Below are 20,343 nucleotides of genomic sequence, written 5' to 3'. Positions count from 1 at the left end.
TATATTATTAAAATAACGAGCTTAAAGATTGCTAATAAATAGTAGTGTAGAATGTGGTAGAATTATTCTATAATAATATTTATCAGGTGGCTGTAAACAGTGCAGACCAAAGCATGCCATCAAACTATATATTATTTCAAGCTCTTATTCCATTTATACAATTCCCATAAAAATCTCAATTATGTTAGTAATAATTACTATATCAATTATATTGTATGGCTTCATATCATGATTTTATGTTTAACTATTTGTTTTGTACCTATATTTTTCTGTTTCTGATTACTATTTTTCACGCTGCTTTGACTCAAAAATTTACCTATAAGCTTAAAAATATTAAATACACAACATTAATAAATTTCATCCTTGGGTTATATAAATAGTATGCTGGTACATATTTTGTGTAAATTTCAATAAGTCTCTTTTTTAGAGTGTATTAATATATTTCAGATTATTTGTGCATTGAGAGGAATAAATATACATAGGCATATTGAAAGGTTTATATTAGTTTTGCTATGATAACATTTTCTTAAAAGTATTTTATGTAACATTTTCGTATAGTAAAAGATCTCTAATGGAATTTGTAGCTTATTTATGAATACTGAATAAGAAAATGTATATAATATATAATATAAATATATAATATGGACAATATGGTATGAACTATAAAAAAGAATTATAAGATGATAGTGATTGAGTCGACGGTTTTAAGGGGTCGTATCTTTATATTTTTTCTGTATAATAGGTATGCTAGATTTCTAGTATCCCTAAACTTAAGAGAAAATGTCCAATAAAATTGTAGTGGAAATTTTAGGTTGCTAGCAATTAATAATTATAAAATATAGTTTAACTTGTTTAACCTGATCTCTACCTAATAATTTTTATCACAAAATTTGAAAATTATAAAACGACCACGATCACTACATTAGTATTTAGTACATTTTAAGTTACTTATTTGAATAATTTATAGTCTTGGTGTTAACTTATAAATTAATACAAAAAATATTTTAATGATTAATATACAATGTATGTGATGTTTTTTGAAAAATATTGTTATAGAAAATTAATAACTTGCTGCGTCTTGTTCAGAATTGTTTTTCGTATAATCGTTTTCTATGAGTTATCAATGTATTTAAATGTAAAACATCCATTACAGTCACTGTGACCTACTGAATGTCGAGGTAGGTAGTTCCGTAATCGTATCAATTATCTACTATACGCAAAGCCGTAACTGGGGGAGAGTCCAGGGGTCCGGACCCCCCTGAATTTTTAAAAGTAGAAATATTTTAGTTGTGAATATAGCGTTTATTGACTATATGTTTTCAGAATTTATAATTTAAAAAAATGTTGGACCTCCTTTACATTTTTTTCAGTTACGGCCTTGACTATATGTCTATTTAAGGGCATGGGATATTTCGGTGCGGAGTTTTAAATGTTCGAGAATTACCTTTATTATGACATCTCCAAAAACGTTTTATACGATTAAAATTAAATTTGTCAAATATGAAATATGTTATAACTTATAACACCATCTTGTAGGTACAAAAATGTCACAACCACGATTTGTTAGTTAATTGGACATTTTATTCGGATGAACTCAAACTTCAAAATACCAGTTACAAAATAACAACCTGTGTCTCGTGACAATCTGTCAAATTATACATTGACCAACTATTTTATCTCTTTTCTCTTATAGATTTATTTTAATTGCTTTACTTATAAAGTTATAACATAAGTACTTAACCTATTCTGGGTCGTGGATCCCTTTTTTGAAATAGAAAATTGTAGAAACTCAACACATTTATTTTTGGGTTATTAAAAAAAAAACTCACAGTCACCCTGTGGACCCTCAAATGGTCCAATGTACCATTAGTTAAGAATCTATGACTTAGAGTACTTAATATTTTTTTGATTATGGTAATGAATAAGAAAATATCCGGTAACTAAATAATATGTCGCGCCGATTTGTCTTAGACCTATTATACAACATACACCAATGACTTTACTGGTTTTAATTTTAATTTTATGTAAGTTTAGTTGCTTAACTTATAACATAAAGGTAAAATTATAAATAATAAAAATTATTTTATTTTTTATTATAAATTGAATATAATTCAATAATTAAGAAATAGCACTATCCTAAAATAGCGTATACATTTATTAAAATTTCTAAAATAATGTATACTAACTACTATAAAAAAAAAAATATTAATTATGAATAGTCAATAATTTGAAAAAAAAATTGTATTATTAGTTATTACTTATTATTAAAAAGAATATTCATTATTGATAGTTATTTGTATAATGCAAGTTAATTTGACGCAAATGAATGGTCGTAAAAAGTACCCTTTTTTATTTGAGTTAAATTTGAATTCAATAATACATCATTGTTTACAAAAAAGATTCTTAGCTGAATTGGTCTGTCAACCTATAACAGGAAGCATATTTTATGAAAATATGATTTTGGTATTGTTATTAAAGTAATTTATTAATTTATTTTACTACTAATATAATAGCAGGATAGTAGGTTGATTCAATTTTGCCCGAAAACATTGTATTTTAATATTTCAGTATTATAATAATAATTATATATTTATACCATGTTGGTATATCATATTATTATTATTATTAACTTTGTCAATACCACCTTACCATAAAACGATAAAACAATATAAATTGGTCCATAGCTTAAAATTAATATAATAGTATAATACTATACTATAAGTACGTCATACGTATAAGTTTTAAATCAATAAAATCGTTTTTCTAATTTTCTTCGTTTAAAAATCTTGTCCAAGTGTGATGTTGAAATTATGTCTATAAAAAATAATTAGGTTTATATATTTTTTGGATTTCTTGGTTCAAGTAATAAATAGTTATGAAGAACATTGTATCAAATCAAAACCTTAATTATAAATAGTATAAAAATTGAAGATGGTTTTTTAACTACAAAATAGTAGTTTTTTTTTTTTTAATGTTTACCAAGCAAAAGTACATAGGTATTAGATCCAATTTATTATCAGAAACCAACCTCAACATTATGTAAATCGATGTTTTTTTTCAGCAACTAGTCTTATATATATAAAAAACAAACAAAAAACACACATGTAAATCATTATAAAATGAATAATATATTCATTGCTATTTTCTCCGCTCAAAATCTAAAAACCTTTAAACTATACATATAATGATATTTTTAACAGGCATTATTATACTTATTAATAAGTTATACCTTATCGTTATCACCTATCTGTAACTGTATATTTTGATAGAAATACATAATTATGTAAAATGTAAAAACATTTTTACAAAAATGTAAATACTAAACATATCACAATAACAATTTAACCTTTTAACTTTTAGATATTATTTTATTTTACATAATTTTAATATATTTGTTTTTAGTCACCCTTATTTTTTGGTTGGACATTAGACATTATTTGTATACTAGATATTATCTATTCATAATACACATTATAACATATTCCTATATTTTCTTGTAATGCTGTGAGGGTTTAGTGGGTTGGAGAGGGGATTCTACAAACTATTTAAAGTAAGCATAGGTACATGCCAGAGGTACATGACATAAGTAGTATATACTAACAAATAATGAAATTTTTAATTGCCCATTTCGACGGACGAAAATAACCACAGTAAAAAGGATAACTCGTTGTCAATTGAACATTTTTAGGTAAATTATTTTTTAATTGATAGGTACTAACAATATATTCTACAGCCTGTTTTGTAATCTTATCTTTTTTTTTAAATAATGGTATACGAGTACTGGTATGGAAATCAAATACTAAAAGAGTTTATTAAAAAAATTTAAACCTGACTTTTTTGAAGATATATTATAAAGTTTGATATTAAAATATTGAAACGAGATTCATTTCAGATAATATATAGGTAATATTTCTCTCGATTATTTAAAAAAAATTAAAATTAAATTTGGTTGCTTCTACTAATATATTATTCTAGTAATGTATTTTTGAGGTAAAATGAACAAAATGCATTTTTATAATCAATAAAGTAAGTAGCCATAATGTTATTTTTTTCTTTTGTACTTATATGCCATTTTCATAATATTAATATTTTATTTCCTTTCTATTTGTGATCATTGCAACTAATGCAAATGATTCTGATGCGATGTAATTTTCTGTGTCTACGTGACTTTTATGTCCTATTTAATATAAAATATATTAACTTGTTAGTTATTTTTTATAAACCATCGTACCTATATATTGATTATTAAAGATAACGGTGCCAAATCTGATTCCAAATTCCATCGATTATCATTCGTCGACCGTGTTCATAATAATAATTTAAAACATTTTGTTAAAAATGTATAAGTTAAACAATTTTCACAGCAAGAATGTCTTATGCTATATAATATTGTAGTCTTAACTTACTACTGATTAACCTACAAAAATTAGCTATATTATAATAATAAAAATATATATAATATATAGTGTACTATAAAAATATATAATATACATGTTATATATTAACTCCTGTTATACATTTCTTGTAAAAACGTTTTAAAAATAACACTACTATATAATTAATATTATTTTTTTGAAACTCTTGAGTCAGTTTACTACTTGAATTTCACTAAAATAATTTTCTATATAATCTGAGTGTACTAGATTAGCACTAGAGTAACATAAGATGGATTTATATAATACAATAAATACATGTATATGCGTATATACCACATTTAAAATTATGTCTTATCTATAATTTTATTATTACTAAAGTAGGTTTTATTTTTTTTATATAACCTAAATATTACATAGTTAGTATATTATAATAGATAATATACGTTATATTTATTTATAATATAATATACACATATATGTATATTATTATATTAACAGTTAATACATAATAAATTAATACATGCATATGCAGAGCCGTATAGAGAGAAAAGTTCAGGCCCGGGAGAAAAATGCTTAAGGCCCTTATTAGTGATGGTACCAGGAGCCACTACAGAGATTTGATATTATTTTATCATTTGATTAACATACCGTCAGCTAAAATTTGTAAATAAGCAAAAAAAATTGTTAGAATTAAATAATTAATTACGGTGCCTCTTTTGGGTCCCTTAAAACGTTCGTGCCCGGAAGGAATCCTACCTCCCCCCTATCGACAGGCCTGTGTATATGTGTATTTTTATATTTAAATAATGTTGGATGCTATATATAAGTATAATTTGTACCAATATATGTATGATATAAATACGGTGACATTTTTTTTTTTACTAAACTATTCAATGCAAACAAATTGTAATTCATTCTTGTTGAGACTATTGTTCTATTTATCTATATTAAGGAATTTATCTAAACCGTGTATTTATGTAACTTATGTAATTTATATGTATTTATTTTTTTAACCTCATCTAATCGGAGCGATGAATGTATTGATTTTACGGACTTCGTCCATTTGCAGTGCAAAAAAAATAACTACTTTTATAGAAACAGTTTATTTGTGCCAAAATAAAAAGGTACGTTTTTTCCGACCATCCATTTGTTCCAAATTTATTTGTGTTGTATAGTAATTTTATATGATAATAATAATCAATTAGTATATAATCTTTTTAACATTTTAATAGTTGTAATACAAATTTATCTAAAATCACAAATAATTGTGAATCTTTTTACGCTCCTTTCAATGCCCAAAAAATTCACAAGTTAAATCAGATAAAAAAAACTTAAAATTAAAAACAAAAATTAACGTGTTATGAATATACAAAAATAGTTGCATTTAACCGTAATAAAGATTCAGTTGTTTTGAAAAAAAAGTGTGATTGATTATTATTTGAAGTAAAAATGTGTACTTATAATTGGCAATGAATTTATTTTAAAAATGTATATTATTGACTACACTTGAAAACAATATGTATCATTCAAAATTATTATTGAATTATTTGAAAAAAAAAATCTATTAATTTATTGTAATTTTTAAAAAAGGTACCGCGTGCCTGCTGTACATTACATGTCGAGTTGATCTCTAATTCTCTATTATAGGTCTGTTAAATTTGAATTCAATGATATATCATTGTATGTTTTTCGTATACAAAGCTTTTATTGATATTTTAATTTTAAAGTAAGTTCGTAGTATTTTATAGTCTTAATATTTTACATAACTATAACTCACTTAAAAATCAAAATATCAATCAGGCCCGTGCGCAAGGGGAGGGTTCAGGGTTCGACCCCCCTCCGTAACTGAAAAAATCGTGTTTTTCATTTTTGATCTATTACTTATATGTAATATTTTATAATCTTATTTGTAATAATGCATAACATAATATAGTACAATACTATAATATAATATTATGTTATCTTCACGTTTGCTGTTTATCGACTTTCGTCGTTGCCGTTATCGACAAAATATAATGACAACAAAATTTATGAATAGAAGTATAGAACATCCACGTCGCACAATAATTTTGAATTTTCTTGAACATTCTGGAATTGACTGTGTGTATTTATTTGGACAAGGGTATGACGGGGCTAGTACTATGAGTGGTGAATTTCACGGAGTTCAAGCATATATCAGAGAAAAGTATCATTTAGCTATCTACTCACACTGTGCTGCCCATAGTTTTAACTTGGCAGTTAGTGTCGCATGTAGTATCTCCGAAATTAGAAACTGCCTTGGTACAGTCCAATCGGCAATCTATTTACAATTTCTTTAATACACAAAAACGACAAATTGAACTTCATGATGCAATACAAAATAATAACACTTTGTTACAAAAAAAGAAAAAAACTTAAAAAATACTGCGCAACAAGGTGAGTACAACAGCATGAATCAATTGGAACCTATATAGATTTACAACCAGCTGTTATTGACGCCTTAGAAAACATTTCAAGTACTTGGACAGATTCAAAAACAACATCCGGATCTTTTAAACTCCTATCAGCAATAAAAACCCTAGAGTTTCAAGTATCAATTCACGTTTTGCATTCAGTACATACATTGGCTTTATCATTGAGTAGAGTTTTACCAACAGAAAATCAAGATTTGGTTGAAGCTGTTAAGTTGGCAGATGCAGCAAGACACGAATTTGAGCAAAGAAGACAATATTCTACAGATAACTTCAACAAAATGTTTGTGACTGTAGAAGATATTTGTAAGAAATACAATATACCTGTGACTAAACCAAGACTTGCATCACGTCAAACTAACCGTTATAACATTATAACAGACTCCGTAGCAGATTATTATAAAATTATTATTTACATACCATATCATGATTTATTTATTACTCATCTTCAAGATCGCTTCTCAAACATCAAAATATTTTGTCCAACTTCTCATGTCTTTTTCCTAATGAAACTAAATCTTTAGACAAAGTTACTTGTAAAATGTTGTTTGAAACCTACAGTTCAATTTTATACGGCGATTCCCCAGAAATTTGGATAAGTGAGGTAGAAATTTGGCGACGACGACTAGTTGGTAATAATATTCGAAACGCCCTTGATGCTCTTGATATTTGTAATGCAGATGCAGTTCCAAATGTACATAAAATATTACATATAATGTCAGTTTTGCCTGTGAATACAACGATTACCTACGATCAACAATGGGCGAATATCGCTTAAATGGACTGGCATCATTGAATATACATCGTGAAATAAACGTGGACATAAATCAAGCACTAAATCAATTCTTTTCTGTCCCTGGTAGAGTAAATTTATTAAAAAAATGATTTGTATTTTATTGTGTTGTTAAAAAAAACACTTTTAAATATAGGTACTTACAAAATTAATAATAAATATAAATATGTTTTAATACTATTAGCTAATTATTGATGTATCTATTTTATACATTTTTTTTTCAAAACACCCCCCGTTATGAAATCCTGCACACGGGCCTGATATCAATAAAAACCTTGTATACGAAGAATATAGATCTAGATGCCCTAGTCAGTGTTTCAGAACCTATAGGTCGCGCCGTCGCGGTGTTAATAATTATGCATAATTTAGGATTCAATTTTTACTATTTTATTTTGCAAATATTAAAAAAAATACTTTATTTCTTTTAAATGTTTTTGTTTCAGTTGTTACTTTAAATTTTAGGTAGGTGTATGGCTTTAGTTTAAAAATGAATGATAATTTTTAATTTTCTCCTCAGATTTGAAAAAATATTTTTTTTATTTAGTGAATGTAGTGAAATAACAAGTATAATATATTACTTTATAGTTTATATTATCCTCTATATTCATTATTTCCCCCTATAAGTTATGAGCAGTTGTTGATTTAAAAATATGTATTTAATTTTACTAGGTAGGTATTACTTTTATGGTTTGAGTAAAAACCAATCGTATAATTCGTGTGATTTTTTGGATACATTGTTAATATTTTTGTAACAAATATTGTATGAAACGAAACGAACAATTTAGAAATTCATTATAATTGCAAGTATTGCGATTTGCGACATATAAAAATATACATTTTAATTTGAAAGAAGCCATACATATTTTACTGGTACATGTAATACAGCGAAACGCAATACTTTCTAATCAGTTCAATAACCATTGTACGTACAGTGAAATGCATCATGAACTCAGGACTTGCCACGGTCCATTTAGATACCAGGGAACATGGGTACTGTTTGTTTATTAAAGAAAAAATGTTTATGTTATTAGTGTAGTAATAATTTTGTATTATAGTACGATATCTTAACATTCTTAGACCACACTACCATAAACCTATAAGAATACTATATAGTATATAACGTTATATTACTATGTATTGTATACATATTATGTATATCAGGGGCGGCCAAACGGTCGAACGCGGATAATTTCAAAGTCGATCATGTTATTATTGCTTAAGAGGACGTCTACCCCATGTGTCTTACATACGTACGACTTAAACAAAACGCGTTAGGTCTGAGAAGAACTCGCTCAATTTTGGTTCTATATAGTAAATTGTAAATATACTTATTATAAAATTATAAAATATGACAATATTTCGGAGGGAAAGACGCGGAGTCTTTTCCATTATTCTCAATATAATGTTCATTATAATCGTTTAGAATTAGCGAAAATTTCAAATTTTTTAAACAACCTTTACCTTTTCAAAATTTTAATTTTTAAAAATAAACTCTGCGTCTTGCTCTTTAAAATATTGTCATCTTTTAATTGTATATAGCCAATAGGTATATTTACTCTAGAACCAAAATTGAGTGAGTTCTACTTAGACTACATAAACGCACGTCGTCTATGTTAGAGGTGCGCAACTGCGGCCCGCGAACCTTTTTAGTTTTTTATCTGGCTCGCGCTACATTTTCAAATTACATCATACAATATTACAATTTCAAAGTCAATCGTCTATACTCTATTCTACGTCTATGCTAAATTAAAATGCATATTTTGAATGACTTTTTTTTTTGCTCTCTATACTCTAGCCCGCTAAATTTTAATTTTCTAAAAATTGGCCCTCTAATAACTTTTAGTTGCCCATCCCTGGTCTATAACGTACGTGTGTAAAACGGAGACAACACACATACGGGTAAGAACGAGGTAATATGTTAAAATCATTCTGAGTTTTCTCATTAAGTTAGAAGTTACTTCTGAAAATAAAAGTAACTCGTTATGTAACTTAACTACTTAACTTTAACTTTTTAATTCGTTAATGTCTAGCCTTGTTGCTGTCTGTTGTGGGGACACTATAGATAGTACTAGAATTAGGAAAACTTAAGTAGAGGATCTCAATCCAACGATTTAAAAACTGCGTTCCAAGTGCACAATTACTTAAACCCAGACCCTCCAACCTTACTTATATTTTGAATACAACTTTACATTTTTGCCGTCTCCTCGTTCTAGTGAAAAAATATTGTTGGCATGGCCGGATTTACGCCTAGGTCCGTTGGGCCCGGGCCTAGGGTGGCAAATTTTGTAAGAAATGGAAAAAAATCTATGTATGTATGTAACTGCGTAAATTAATATTATATAATATTTAATATATATATTTAAAAACATAAAAGTAAATCCATGAATTTGACACATTGGTTTATTGTTTAATATAATTTATAATTACTTGTTATGTTTATAATGATTAATGACTATACTGACCTAATTTCTTTAAAAATTTAAAATCAAATAAATTTATTAGAAATAAATACTACATTTTTTCTTAAGGTAGGGGCGGCACTTGTTCTAAATCCGGCACTGTTGTTGGGGTACGTAAAATAAATTATTAGAGATGCTCCGCCCCCCTGCGCACCCTTCCCCCACAATTCGAGGACTGGTTGTTCATTATATGATAGATACCTATATGATATGATAGATAACCTACTATAAGCCATAAGGTAGAACTACGATAAATTCCTAATACTTCACTTATTTTGAATTCGAAAGAATGTTATTAGATATAGCCATATAGGTACCTACCTAAATATAAACATTTTAAAGTACCTATTTGTACAATATTGTACATTTGATGGCTGCATGTTACTTGCGTCCCAAAAAAAGATATATTTTTCAGGTAGTAAATGTGACCAGTAAATTGTGTCCCGTTTTGGGGACGCAAGTCAGCCATATAATTATTATCGATATTATCTTCTAAAATCATTAAAATCGATAGTTCATAAATTGTACTGTATACATGTGTGTGAGTGCGTGCGTTACTTACTTACAATGTAGATACAATTTATCTATGATAGGTTATATACTTTAAACTAGTAATAATAAATAAAATTCTACTTTAATAATTAATTAATACGTAATTTCTATAGGTGGCGAAAAATTCAAGTTATAGGTTTAACTAATGATCTCAAAACTTCTACAGAAATCGGTAAATTTTTAAAGAGCTTATTTGGACTACCTTTTTTATCTCCTGAAATGGTGAGTGATGTGTTTGTGTTTGAGCTTATGGCCATTGCTCCAACTGGTTGTGAAGAATTTACAGACTATATATTAGATAACTATATTTCTGAAAATTCTAAATTCCCTCCTCATGTTTGGTCTGAATGTTCAAATAGTATACAAAGAACAACAAATGCATGTGAAGCTTTTCACTCGAAATTTAATTCATATTTTTACTCTAATCATCCACATATTTTCCAATTCATTGACGTCTTAAAATCATTCCAGATTAATACATATGTCTTAATTAATAGCGTTAATACTAAAAAGAAAGATTATAGAAAAAAAAACATTTAAAATTAGAATAGGTACTTAAATAAACAAATTGAAAGTTTAAAAAAAAAACAAAATTTCACCATTAAATTTTATAATTAACGTTTCATTTAAATTTCAATCAATATAACGTATATATGGCATGACTATTTATTATTACTACATATATTATTATTAAAAATTATTATCATAACATATGATTTTTTTTATTATTTTTTATTATATTATAATATATTTGAATTGTATTATTATTATTATTATTCCGATTGAATTGAACTGATAATTTATTATAACATGCATTTTTATCACGATTAAAGATATACACATATATATATATAATTAAAGATATATATAAAGATATATAAATAAAGATATATATCTTTAATCGTGATTTTTATATTATTATTATTGCAATTATTATTATTTTGATTATTATGACAAAATGTAAAACATGAATTTTTATATTATTATTATTATAAATTAAAATTGTATCATCAATGTACATTTTTATATCGATTATATCGATATTTCGGGACGCATTTAGGTCATAAAAAAAGGTATACCGGGACGCAAATAGGCTTATGGCCTTTTTGAATCTTTTTTTTGCGGGACACAACTCACCTACTGATAATAATTTCGGACGCAAGTAGTATGCTCTTCATTTGATGATTAATATACATTTTAGTATTTTACTATTTTAGAATAACAAGCCATATTGTGTTAGGTTAGGTTGGATCATTTATTCATTTGCTTAATTTATTTATTAATATGTGATATAATTTATTGATTATATTATTCAAGTGTAGATAAAATGATTAGCTAATACATTTAATATAAAATTAATTTCAAGATAAATTGGCAATAGGTAACTAATAAGTCATTGCTCATTAGTCATTAGAATAATAATTTAATACCTAATCTCAAAAATAATAACAAACAATCATGCATTCATCAATAGTTTTCGTCCATTTGATAATTACCTATTTCTGACGGAAAGTGGAAACATCAAACTTTGTTTTCATCCTAATTCGACCTTCGAGATATCTAGTCCAATAATTAATGCTATGATATATCAAATTGATGTTAATTTATTCACATTTTAATACTAGAATGTTAAAACATATTGTACTATATGATATAGTATTATCATCACAAATTTCAGATGTTAGATCTAGCCATCTAGGGAAAGGAATTAATAACATGACTGCTATACACGTGATATTATTAAGCTTATATATATAAATAGAAATAAAAATGACATTGAAACAATACCTATACATGGGACATGAACGTGAACCTCGTAAACTTTATATCGTCGGTGATACATGAAAAAATTCCGTTAAATGTTGCAACTGTTATAAGCCATAAGTGTCAAATACATTGTTGTATTTTAAGTATTATTCACCATTATAGACTATATAGTCTATATTATCATTGATTAAATATACAAATCATATATATTTAAATCAATTATTGTAGTATTGTTATTTTATCATTATATACGTAGGTAGGACGTAGGTATTATAATCAATGGTATTACGAGCATGGTACACGTGATTTTGTCTCTTACCGTTTGCTGTCAATAATCATTTAATTTTCATATTTCATGGCGCTATTATTGAAATATTGCTTTCAACGCTCGTCTCGGAGTGTCGTGAAGCAAGAGCATGAGAAATCCCGAGACGCGTGGATTTCATAAGATAGAAGAATAATTGTCATTAAAGTATTAAACAGTAAACGGTAACTTGTAAGACCGTATTTATAAGACCACGGGCGTCTCCAGAATTTTTTTTAGGGGAGGGGGGGGGCAAAATTAATTAAAAAAATAAATGAAGATTTTTTTATACATTTCATACTTACATTTTATTTATAGTAAATTATTATGTTTATTGTAAGGGGGCAAGTGCCCCTCTTGCCTCTGATGAGGACGCCCTTGATGAGACATGCCACATGCCCATTTCCATCGCGCACTTAACCTGCATTTCTGATTTTGTTTCGTATAGTTTCGTGGTCTCAGTCTTTAAGGAATGATGATATTAAATTATACGATATCAAAGAGAAAATATGTTATATTTGAATCATAAGTTTTAATTTATTAAATATACGCTTATGAGTAGATTGATCTCAATGTGGTTTGTTCCGAATCAAATTTAATTTTTCACTCATGACAAGTTCTTATGGATTTCAGGAGAAAATGTTTAATCAACGGAAGTACTCAATTCGTAACTTTTTACTAAATTGAGGGTTGAACTCTGGGCACTCTGGCTTTTGGAGAAAACCAAATTGAGTATTATTGTAGAAATGTGCGTTTAAAAAGTACAACTTATACAGTTATATAATAAGTTGTATAAGTAGAAAATAGTCCTGTTGTACGTTGTACAAATGTACAATCTGATAATCGACTGTCGTCAACAACAACAACAACGTCAACAACAATAATTATTAAATACAGTATACAAAGCAAAAGGCGATATTGTTGTTAAAAAAAGACGTCACCGACAACCTTGAATCTACCCCTTCCACCGCCACAGGCATCGATCAGCTGACGGGACGGCGGCGTGCGCGTGCCGCGCTTCGGAAGAGAAGTCGACAAAATATCACGTTCAGAACGTTCACAGTTCTGTTGTTACTTGTTAGTTCATTAGTTGTCGCTCCGCAGTCCGCTTTCGTCGTCTCCTCGTTACCGAATACGACCGATCACTTCATCCCCATTTGAGTGCATCGGTATTAGCTCGTATTTCGTTTCACCATGGAACCGGTGGTAATAAAAACAACGCCGTATGAAGGCCAAAAGCCAGGAACCAGCGGCTTGCGCAAGGCTGTCAAAGTATTTCAGCAGCCCAACTACACGGAAAACTTTGTGCAGGCTGTGCTCGGCGCCGTCCAACCGACGGCGGCTGGTAGCACCTTAGTGGTCGGCGGCGACGGTCGGTTCTTTTGCGCTGAAGCCGTGGACGTGATAATTAAAATCGCTGCTGCTAACGGGGTATGTGACGTGACTTCTGAATATTATATAATTTAATTTATGTCAGGTGTTTTGAAATTCAATAGCGCCGTTGCAATTTTTTTTTTTTTAATATCGTTTTTCAAACATATCTACATTCTACACCGTTGAACCGGTGTGATTTCAAAACCTTTTCGCGTAACCGAAGCACCCAGATACCATTGAATGATATACATTTTATTTTTCCCTTTCCGTGAAATCCACACGGTAAACTGTTTATTTTTTTCGACACTGTTTTTTGGTTATTACGGATTTTTTGAAATTTATATTTTTAAAAGTTTGTGTCATTTACTTACATAAAAATATAGTTATGATGCACGGGTGTCTTTATAATAATATCAATACACTAATTAGTATTATTAAATACTATAACTAGCTATACTCGATAGTTGATATTTGAAAATGTACTCTCAATTCTTATTTAATATAAGTGTATTAATAATTAATACTTTACTTAAACTATTTTATTATTTACTTATATATATAGTAGGTAAGTCATCAGTGTTTTGACGTAGGGGTCCAAGTTTTTCAAATAATTGTATAGTATCAATATCAAACCCAGAACAGCCAAAACATACAGAGTTTGAATTAGTATTATTCAATATTCTTTTTTTGTAATATTACTTAATTACACGATAAGACTCGCACCTAATAACGTAATACACGTATATCAGCAGAGCTTTGTGCTATGAATAAATTACATCGTGTTATCTCTTTATCTCTATTTCTCTCCCATATATATATGTAAAGATAAATATTATAATTTAACAATACAACATAATATAACCTTCCCCCTCCTTATTAATGCCGGTAAATGGCGGTAATGATAATAATTTATGATATACATATACTATAGATATAATACGTCGTCGCGAACAAAAAAAAAAATGATTTTCGATTGATTCTATTATATTTTTTCTGATCGAATTCATAATACGTCAATAGTCAGTTTTATATAATACGTAAAATAATAATACTATTTTTTATAATAAGTTGATACTTAAGTCTATATTCGATATATTGTATAATAATAATTTAGATTACAAGATACCCACATGACTTTTAGCCCTTAGGTACGATCAAATACCCCCGTTAAAATAATTTCCAATGTGTTTCTATAAAATCATGCAATGTTTAGTCTTATAAGATACTTTTTAGTAGTTGGATATATTATAAAAAGCTCATGGCTTCTAACTGTCCTTTCATATAACGGTGATCAAACCAGTACTAAAAAACATACATTCTTATATTTGTATTGATTATTTTTGAAAAAATATTTTAATAAATTTTGTAATAAATATTGTAGGTGAATTGGCAATATTAATAATAGCTATACAATTTGTTTATCGATAAGTCAAGTTATTAATTAATGTATTTGTTGTATACATTTTTAATCTTAATATTTATACAGTGATAAATTATTAACTATGTAAATAAATGGTTGAAGTTCACATTAAATAGTCATAAATACAAAATAAATAGTAAGCAAATAGATATTTAAAAACCATTGGCTTCACATTGTCTTTTAAAATAAATAATAATTAATGAGTTTTGTATAATCTATAAATAATACTTGATATAGGCAATTATTTGATAATGCTCCTAAATATGAAAATGGAGAATTTTAGTAGTTTTGTAGTAATTATGTGCTAAGTTTGTTTACTATTTAAATTATCTGTTTAAAATTTTATTTTTGTATAATTTCCAGGTAAAAAAATTAATTGTAGGACACAAAGGAATTTTATCAACTCCAGCTGTATCCTGCATCATTCGAAAATATAAAGCAACCGGAGGTATAGTACTTACAGCTAGTCATAACCCAGGAGGTCCTAACAATGATTTTGGTATTAAGTACAACACAGCCAATGGAGGTGAGTTCTAATTTCTGGTAGAACAAATTTTACAATAAACCATACTAATTATTTAATACTGATATTAATTTTTTTCTTTTTTAAAGGTCCTGCTCCAGAATCTGTTACAAATGCCATTTACGAGCTTACTAAAAGTATCACTTCTTATAGTATTGTACCAGATTTGAAATGTTCAATAGAATATTGTGGTTTACAATTTTTCAAAGTATTTATTTTTACACCCCATTTATAATCTTAAAAATAAGAAATAAAAATGTTATTTTTAGGTTAGTGGTAAAGAATTTGAAGTAGAAGTCATTGACTCCGTTGTGGATTATCTTCAGTTGATGAAAAGCATTTTTGATTTTGATGTTATTCGCAAGTTAATTCAAGGGTCCAATAATAAAGCACCTTTTAATATTCTTATTGATTCAATGAATGGAGGTAAAAACATTAAACATGTTAATTGGCATGATTTCAATCAAATTGATTTATTATATTTTAGTATAATTTCATTATATTTTTATAGTTGAAATTTTATCTGATCTATAAATGATTTGACCTAACCAAATTTAGATTTGTAATTTATTTCAATAAAAAATTTAAAATAAAAAATGAAGTAACAATTTATCTAATAAAAAACTAAAAATACTCATGATTTTAGTTACTGGACCTTATGTAAAGAAGATTTTTATTGAAGAATTATGTGCACCATCTAATAATGCCATCAATGTGGTACCTTTAACCGACTTTGGTGGAATTCATCCAGACCCTAATCTTACTTATGCTTTTGGCCTTGTAAAAGCATTACAGGAAGGGGAGTATGATCTTGGTGCCGCTTTTGATGGAGATGGTGTAAGTTTTTGTACAACATAATATGATAATTTAAAATTCATTCTATGAACTAACAGAACAAATTAGTATTTACATTTTAAATTAATCTGAACTTTAACCAAGACGTTTATCGAATCAATCTAGGTATTTTTTCAAGTTTAAAAGTTAATATTATTTTACTGAGTAACTTTCTAATTTAAAACCAATGCCGATCCAAATAAGAAAACTTGTTTAAACTCTATTGTAGTCAGTTAATTTGAAGATTAATATGTTTTAATAAACAAGAAACAATAATCAAAGTATATTGAATGTTATAGATCATAATCTAAATTTGTGAACTACTAAATTCTGATTATAATAAAATTAGAAGATAATTAAGTGAAATTGTTTAATTTTAACCTAACAAAAGGGTTCTATGATTAAATCTTTGAAACCTAGAAAATATATTGTGGTAAACTTGGGATTTGGAGCTTAGGCATTCATATAAAAAAAAAACAGTAAAATACTTATAACTATATATATTATATTTTTATTTTTTAATTTTAATTTGTCTGATTTGATTTTAGGATCGTAATATGATTCTTGGTAAAAAAGCATTTTTCATCAACCCAAGTGATTCGTTAGCTGTTTTAGCAAATAATCTAGAATGTATCCCTTACTTTAAAGTGAATGGTGTCAGAGGGTTTGCTAGAAGTATGCCAACAGGTGCAGCTGTGGATAGGTAAAATATTTTCTATTATCTCTTCAAAAATATTTTTTTACATAATTTTAAAAATATATTGTAGGGTGGCTGCAAAGCTAGGAAAAGAACTTTTTGAAGTACCTACAGGCTGGAAATTTTTTGGAAATTTGATGGATGCAGGTCGTTTGTCACTTTGTGGTGAAGAAAGCTTCGGGTAATATTGAGATATTCTTATGTTTATTCACAATAATTGTTTTACATTTTATTTGTAGAACTGGTTCTGATCATATTCGTGAAAAAGATGGAATATGGGCTGTCTTGGCATGGTTATCAGTGTTAGCCAATACTGGAGAGTCTGTAGAAACTATACTTACTAATCATTGGAAAACTTTTGGACGTAATTACTTCACTAGATATGACTATGAAAATTGTGAATCTGAACCATCTAACCAACTTATGTCAGATTTGGAAAAAAAAGTTACTGATCCTGCAATTAAGGGTCAGAAATTTATTTATGGTTCAAAGATTTATGTATTCAAGCAAGCTGATAATTTTGAATATTGTGATCCGATTGATAATAGTGTCACTAAAAAACAGGTAAATAAGTTTGTAAAAAACATTAATGATAATTTGCAGAGATAAATTTAATTATATATACTAATAAAAAAAATCAAAATAAAATATTATGATTGATTGGTTTATTTGTCTGATTTATAAACAGGGTATAAGAGTGTTATTTGAAGATGGATCCAGGTTTGTATTTCGATTAAGTGGTACTGGCAGCAGTGGTGCTACTATTCGTTTATATGCTGAATCATATGAACCACCAACCTCAAATATTTTAGAAGATGCTCAAGTGGCTCTTAATCCTCTTGTTCAAGTATGTAGTATTAAACCAATATAGAGTAATAAGGAAAGTTATAAATTTTATAAAAGTTAACAACTATGATACTATACTCCGCGCCACGAGAGAAGGAACCCACATTTCGCACATACAAACTGACGGCGGCTATGACGACATTATGTCAAATAAGTGGGGGATGTACAAATTCGATTGCCTTTTGGTTGGGACACGGGTTACTATAATCAATATTTTTTGAGATGGGAAAGAAAATTGTAATGTAAATCCATTAAATAAATAATAAACATAAATTGTGTAAACTTAAAAAATAATATTGTAAAAACTAAAAGTTATATAATATGTATACTGGTACTGTTTGTAAAGGTAATAATCGACAGTATATGGAATGAACTAACTATATATTAATTTTTATTCTTTTTAATAATATTAACAAATGTTAAATAATTAAAGTGACTAAAATGAAAATGATCTAAGACAGATTAATAGTTCTTTAAATGATCTGAAATTGTAAAGTTCTTAAAATTATTTTTTTATTGAAAACAAATTATATATATTATTGACTAAAGACATGTTTAAATTACAGATAGCATTGGAGATTTCTAAATTGGTGCAATTTACTGGACGTACTTCTCCAACTGTGATTACGTAAGGATCCTGAGTTTCTTTATTCAAAATTTAGTTTTCTTCAAAAATGTTTGTTGTTAAAATGTTGTGATTTTTTCATATTATAACAATTAATTAGTTAATGTTTAAATATAGTAGTTATCCGTTAAATAATAATATGATTAAAGTAATTTATATTTTAACTAATTATAAATAATAAATACTTAATAAAAATACATTATATTTATTAAAGGTATATATATATATATATACATATTTACATATTATTTATAAAATTATTATTTATTTGAAAGAATGTTAATAAAATTTAATTATATTATTGTTAAAAACAATGATAATTTTGATGAATAAAAGTTTTAAAAATCCTTCTCCTTCTCAATATTTTTTTTTTAAACTTAAACATAAAATTTTATCATGTTGTTTTCTTTTATTAAGTCTTGTTATGATTCTTATTGTATTTTGTTATTAGTTTTTTATACAAATAAATCTATAGACCAAGTTCAGCATGAAAAACTTGAATCATCAATACTTCACCATATCTGATTCATTTATAATTACCACATTATGTAAATTATATTATTTTGGTATTTTAATTTGTTTTTACAATATTTCAATACAGCTATAATTATGTACAGCTGTATTTCGAACTAAGTCTTAAGAATTTGTTTAAATCAGTTATTAATTTGTAAGTTTAATCTTACTCTAAAACTTAAAAATATTAGGTGGGGTTACCTTTGAAAGTTTTTGTTGATGTTGTTTTTGATCCGTAAAGGGTAATTAAAACTCTTTAACCAGTTGATACTGCCAATAGCTTGTGGAGTCTAATTTGCCCGATGGGATTTTAAATGTTGACTCGATTAATGTTATAAATTATAATTATTAATATTATTCTATTATAAATTTTAAATGTGTTTTAGTTGTATATTATATATAGCGTATTTTAAAATTATAATATGCTATGTACTGTATAAATTAAATATCGTAATAGTATAATTGTGATATGTGAATATGTGTAACCACTTAGTTTAAATAAATAAATTTGTATTATTTTTTATTTAAAAGGATCTAGGAGTACTATTTGTTTTCTCTCTCTAGTCCACGTTTAACATTGCAAATTTGCGCTTAACATTGTATTGTTAACTTTAATATTTAAGTGTACTTATATTAAGTCAAACTTGTATTTGTATATTGGCTTTTTTGTAATATTTCAATTATATTTCAAACTGCTACAATTTAAATATACTCATAAGTATATCATATAATTGAAATAACATAAAAAAAATTCCAAGATACTAACGCAACGATTTTCTTAACTTTAAGTTTTATACTAGAACCTGAACA

The 20,343-nt window shown here is 27.0% G+C and overlaps 1 protein-coding gene across 1 annotated transcript in view; it reads left to right on the top strand.

The window, feature by feature from the left end:
- The window catches only part of LOC132923027 (phosphoglucomutase), a 29,805-nt gene extending 9,739 nt beyond the window's left edge, over nucleotides 1-20,066 (top strand). The window contains exons 2-11 of the mRNA XM_060986818.1: nucleotides 13,335-14,132; nucleotides 15,859-16,021; nucleotides 16,108-16,226; nucleotides 16,288-16,444; nucleotides 16,665-16,855; nucleotides 17,401-17,555; nucleotides 17,620-17,730; nucleotides 17,789-18,113; nucleotides 18,238-18,396; nucleotides 18,962-20,066. Coding sequence (XP_060842801.1) covers nucleotides 13,896-14,132; nucleotides 15,859-16,021; nucleotides 16,108-16,226; nucleotides 16,288-16,444; nucleotides 16,665-16,855; nucleotides 17,401-17,555; nucleotides 17,620-17,730; nucleotides 17,789-18,113; nucleotides 18,238-18,396; nucleotides 18,962-19,027 — 1,683 coding nt within the window. The 5' untranslated portion in view covers nucleotides 13,335-13,895 and the 3' untranslated portion in view covers nucleotides 19,028-20,066. The remainder of the gene's footprint in view (nucleotides 1-13,334; nucleotides 14,133-15,858; nucleotides 16,022-16,107; nucleotides 16,227-16,287; nucleotides 16,445-16,664; nucleotides 16,856-17,400; nucleotides 17,556-17,619; nucleotides 17,731-17,788; nucleotides 18,114-18,237; nucleotides 18,397-18,961) is intronic.
- The last annotated feature ends 277 nt before the right edge of the window (nucleotides 20,067-20,343 follow it).

Source organism: Rhopalosiphum padi, chromosome 2, assembly GCF_020882245.1.
Source record: "Rhopalosiphum padi isolate XX-2018 chromosome 2, ASM2088224v1, whole genome shotgun sequence".
NCBI classification, from domain to species: Eukaryota; Metazoa; Arthropoda; class Insecta; order Hemiptera; family Aphididae; genus Rhopalosiphum; species Rhopalosiphum padi.
The sequence above is the reverse complement of the archived record's forward strand: the minus strand, read 5'-3'. Positions and strand labels throughout refer to the sequence as shown.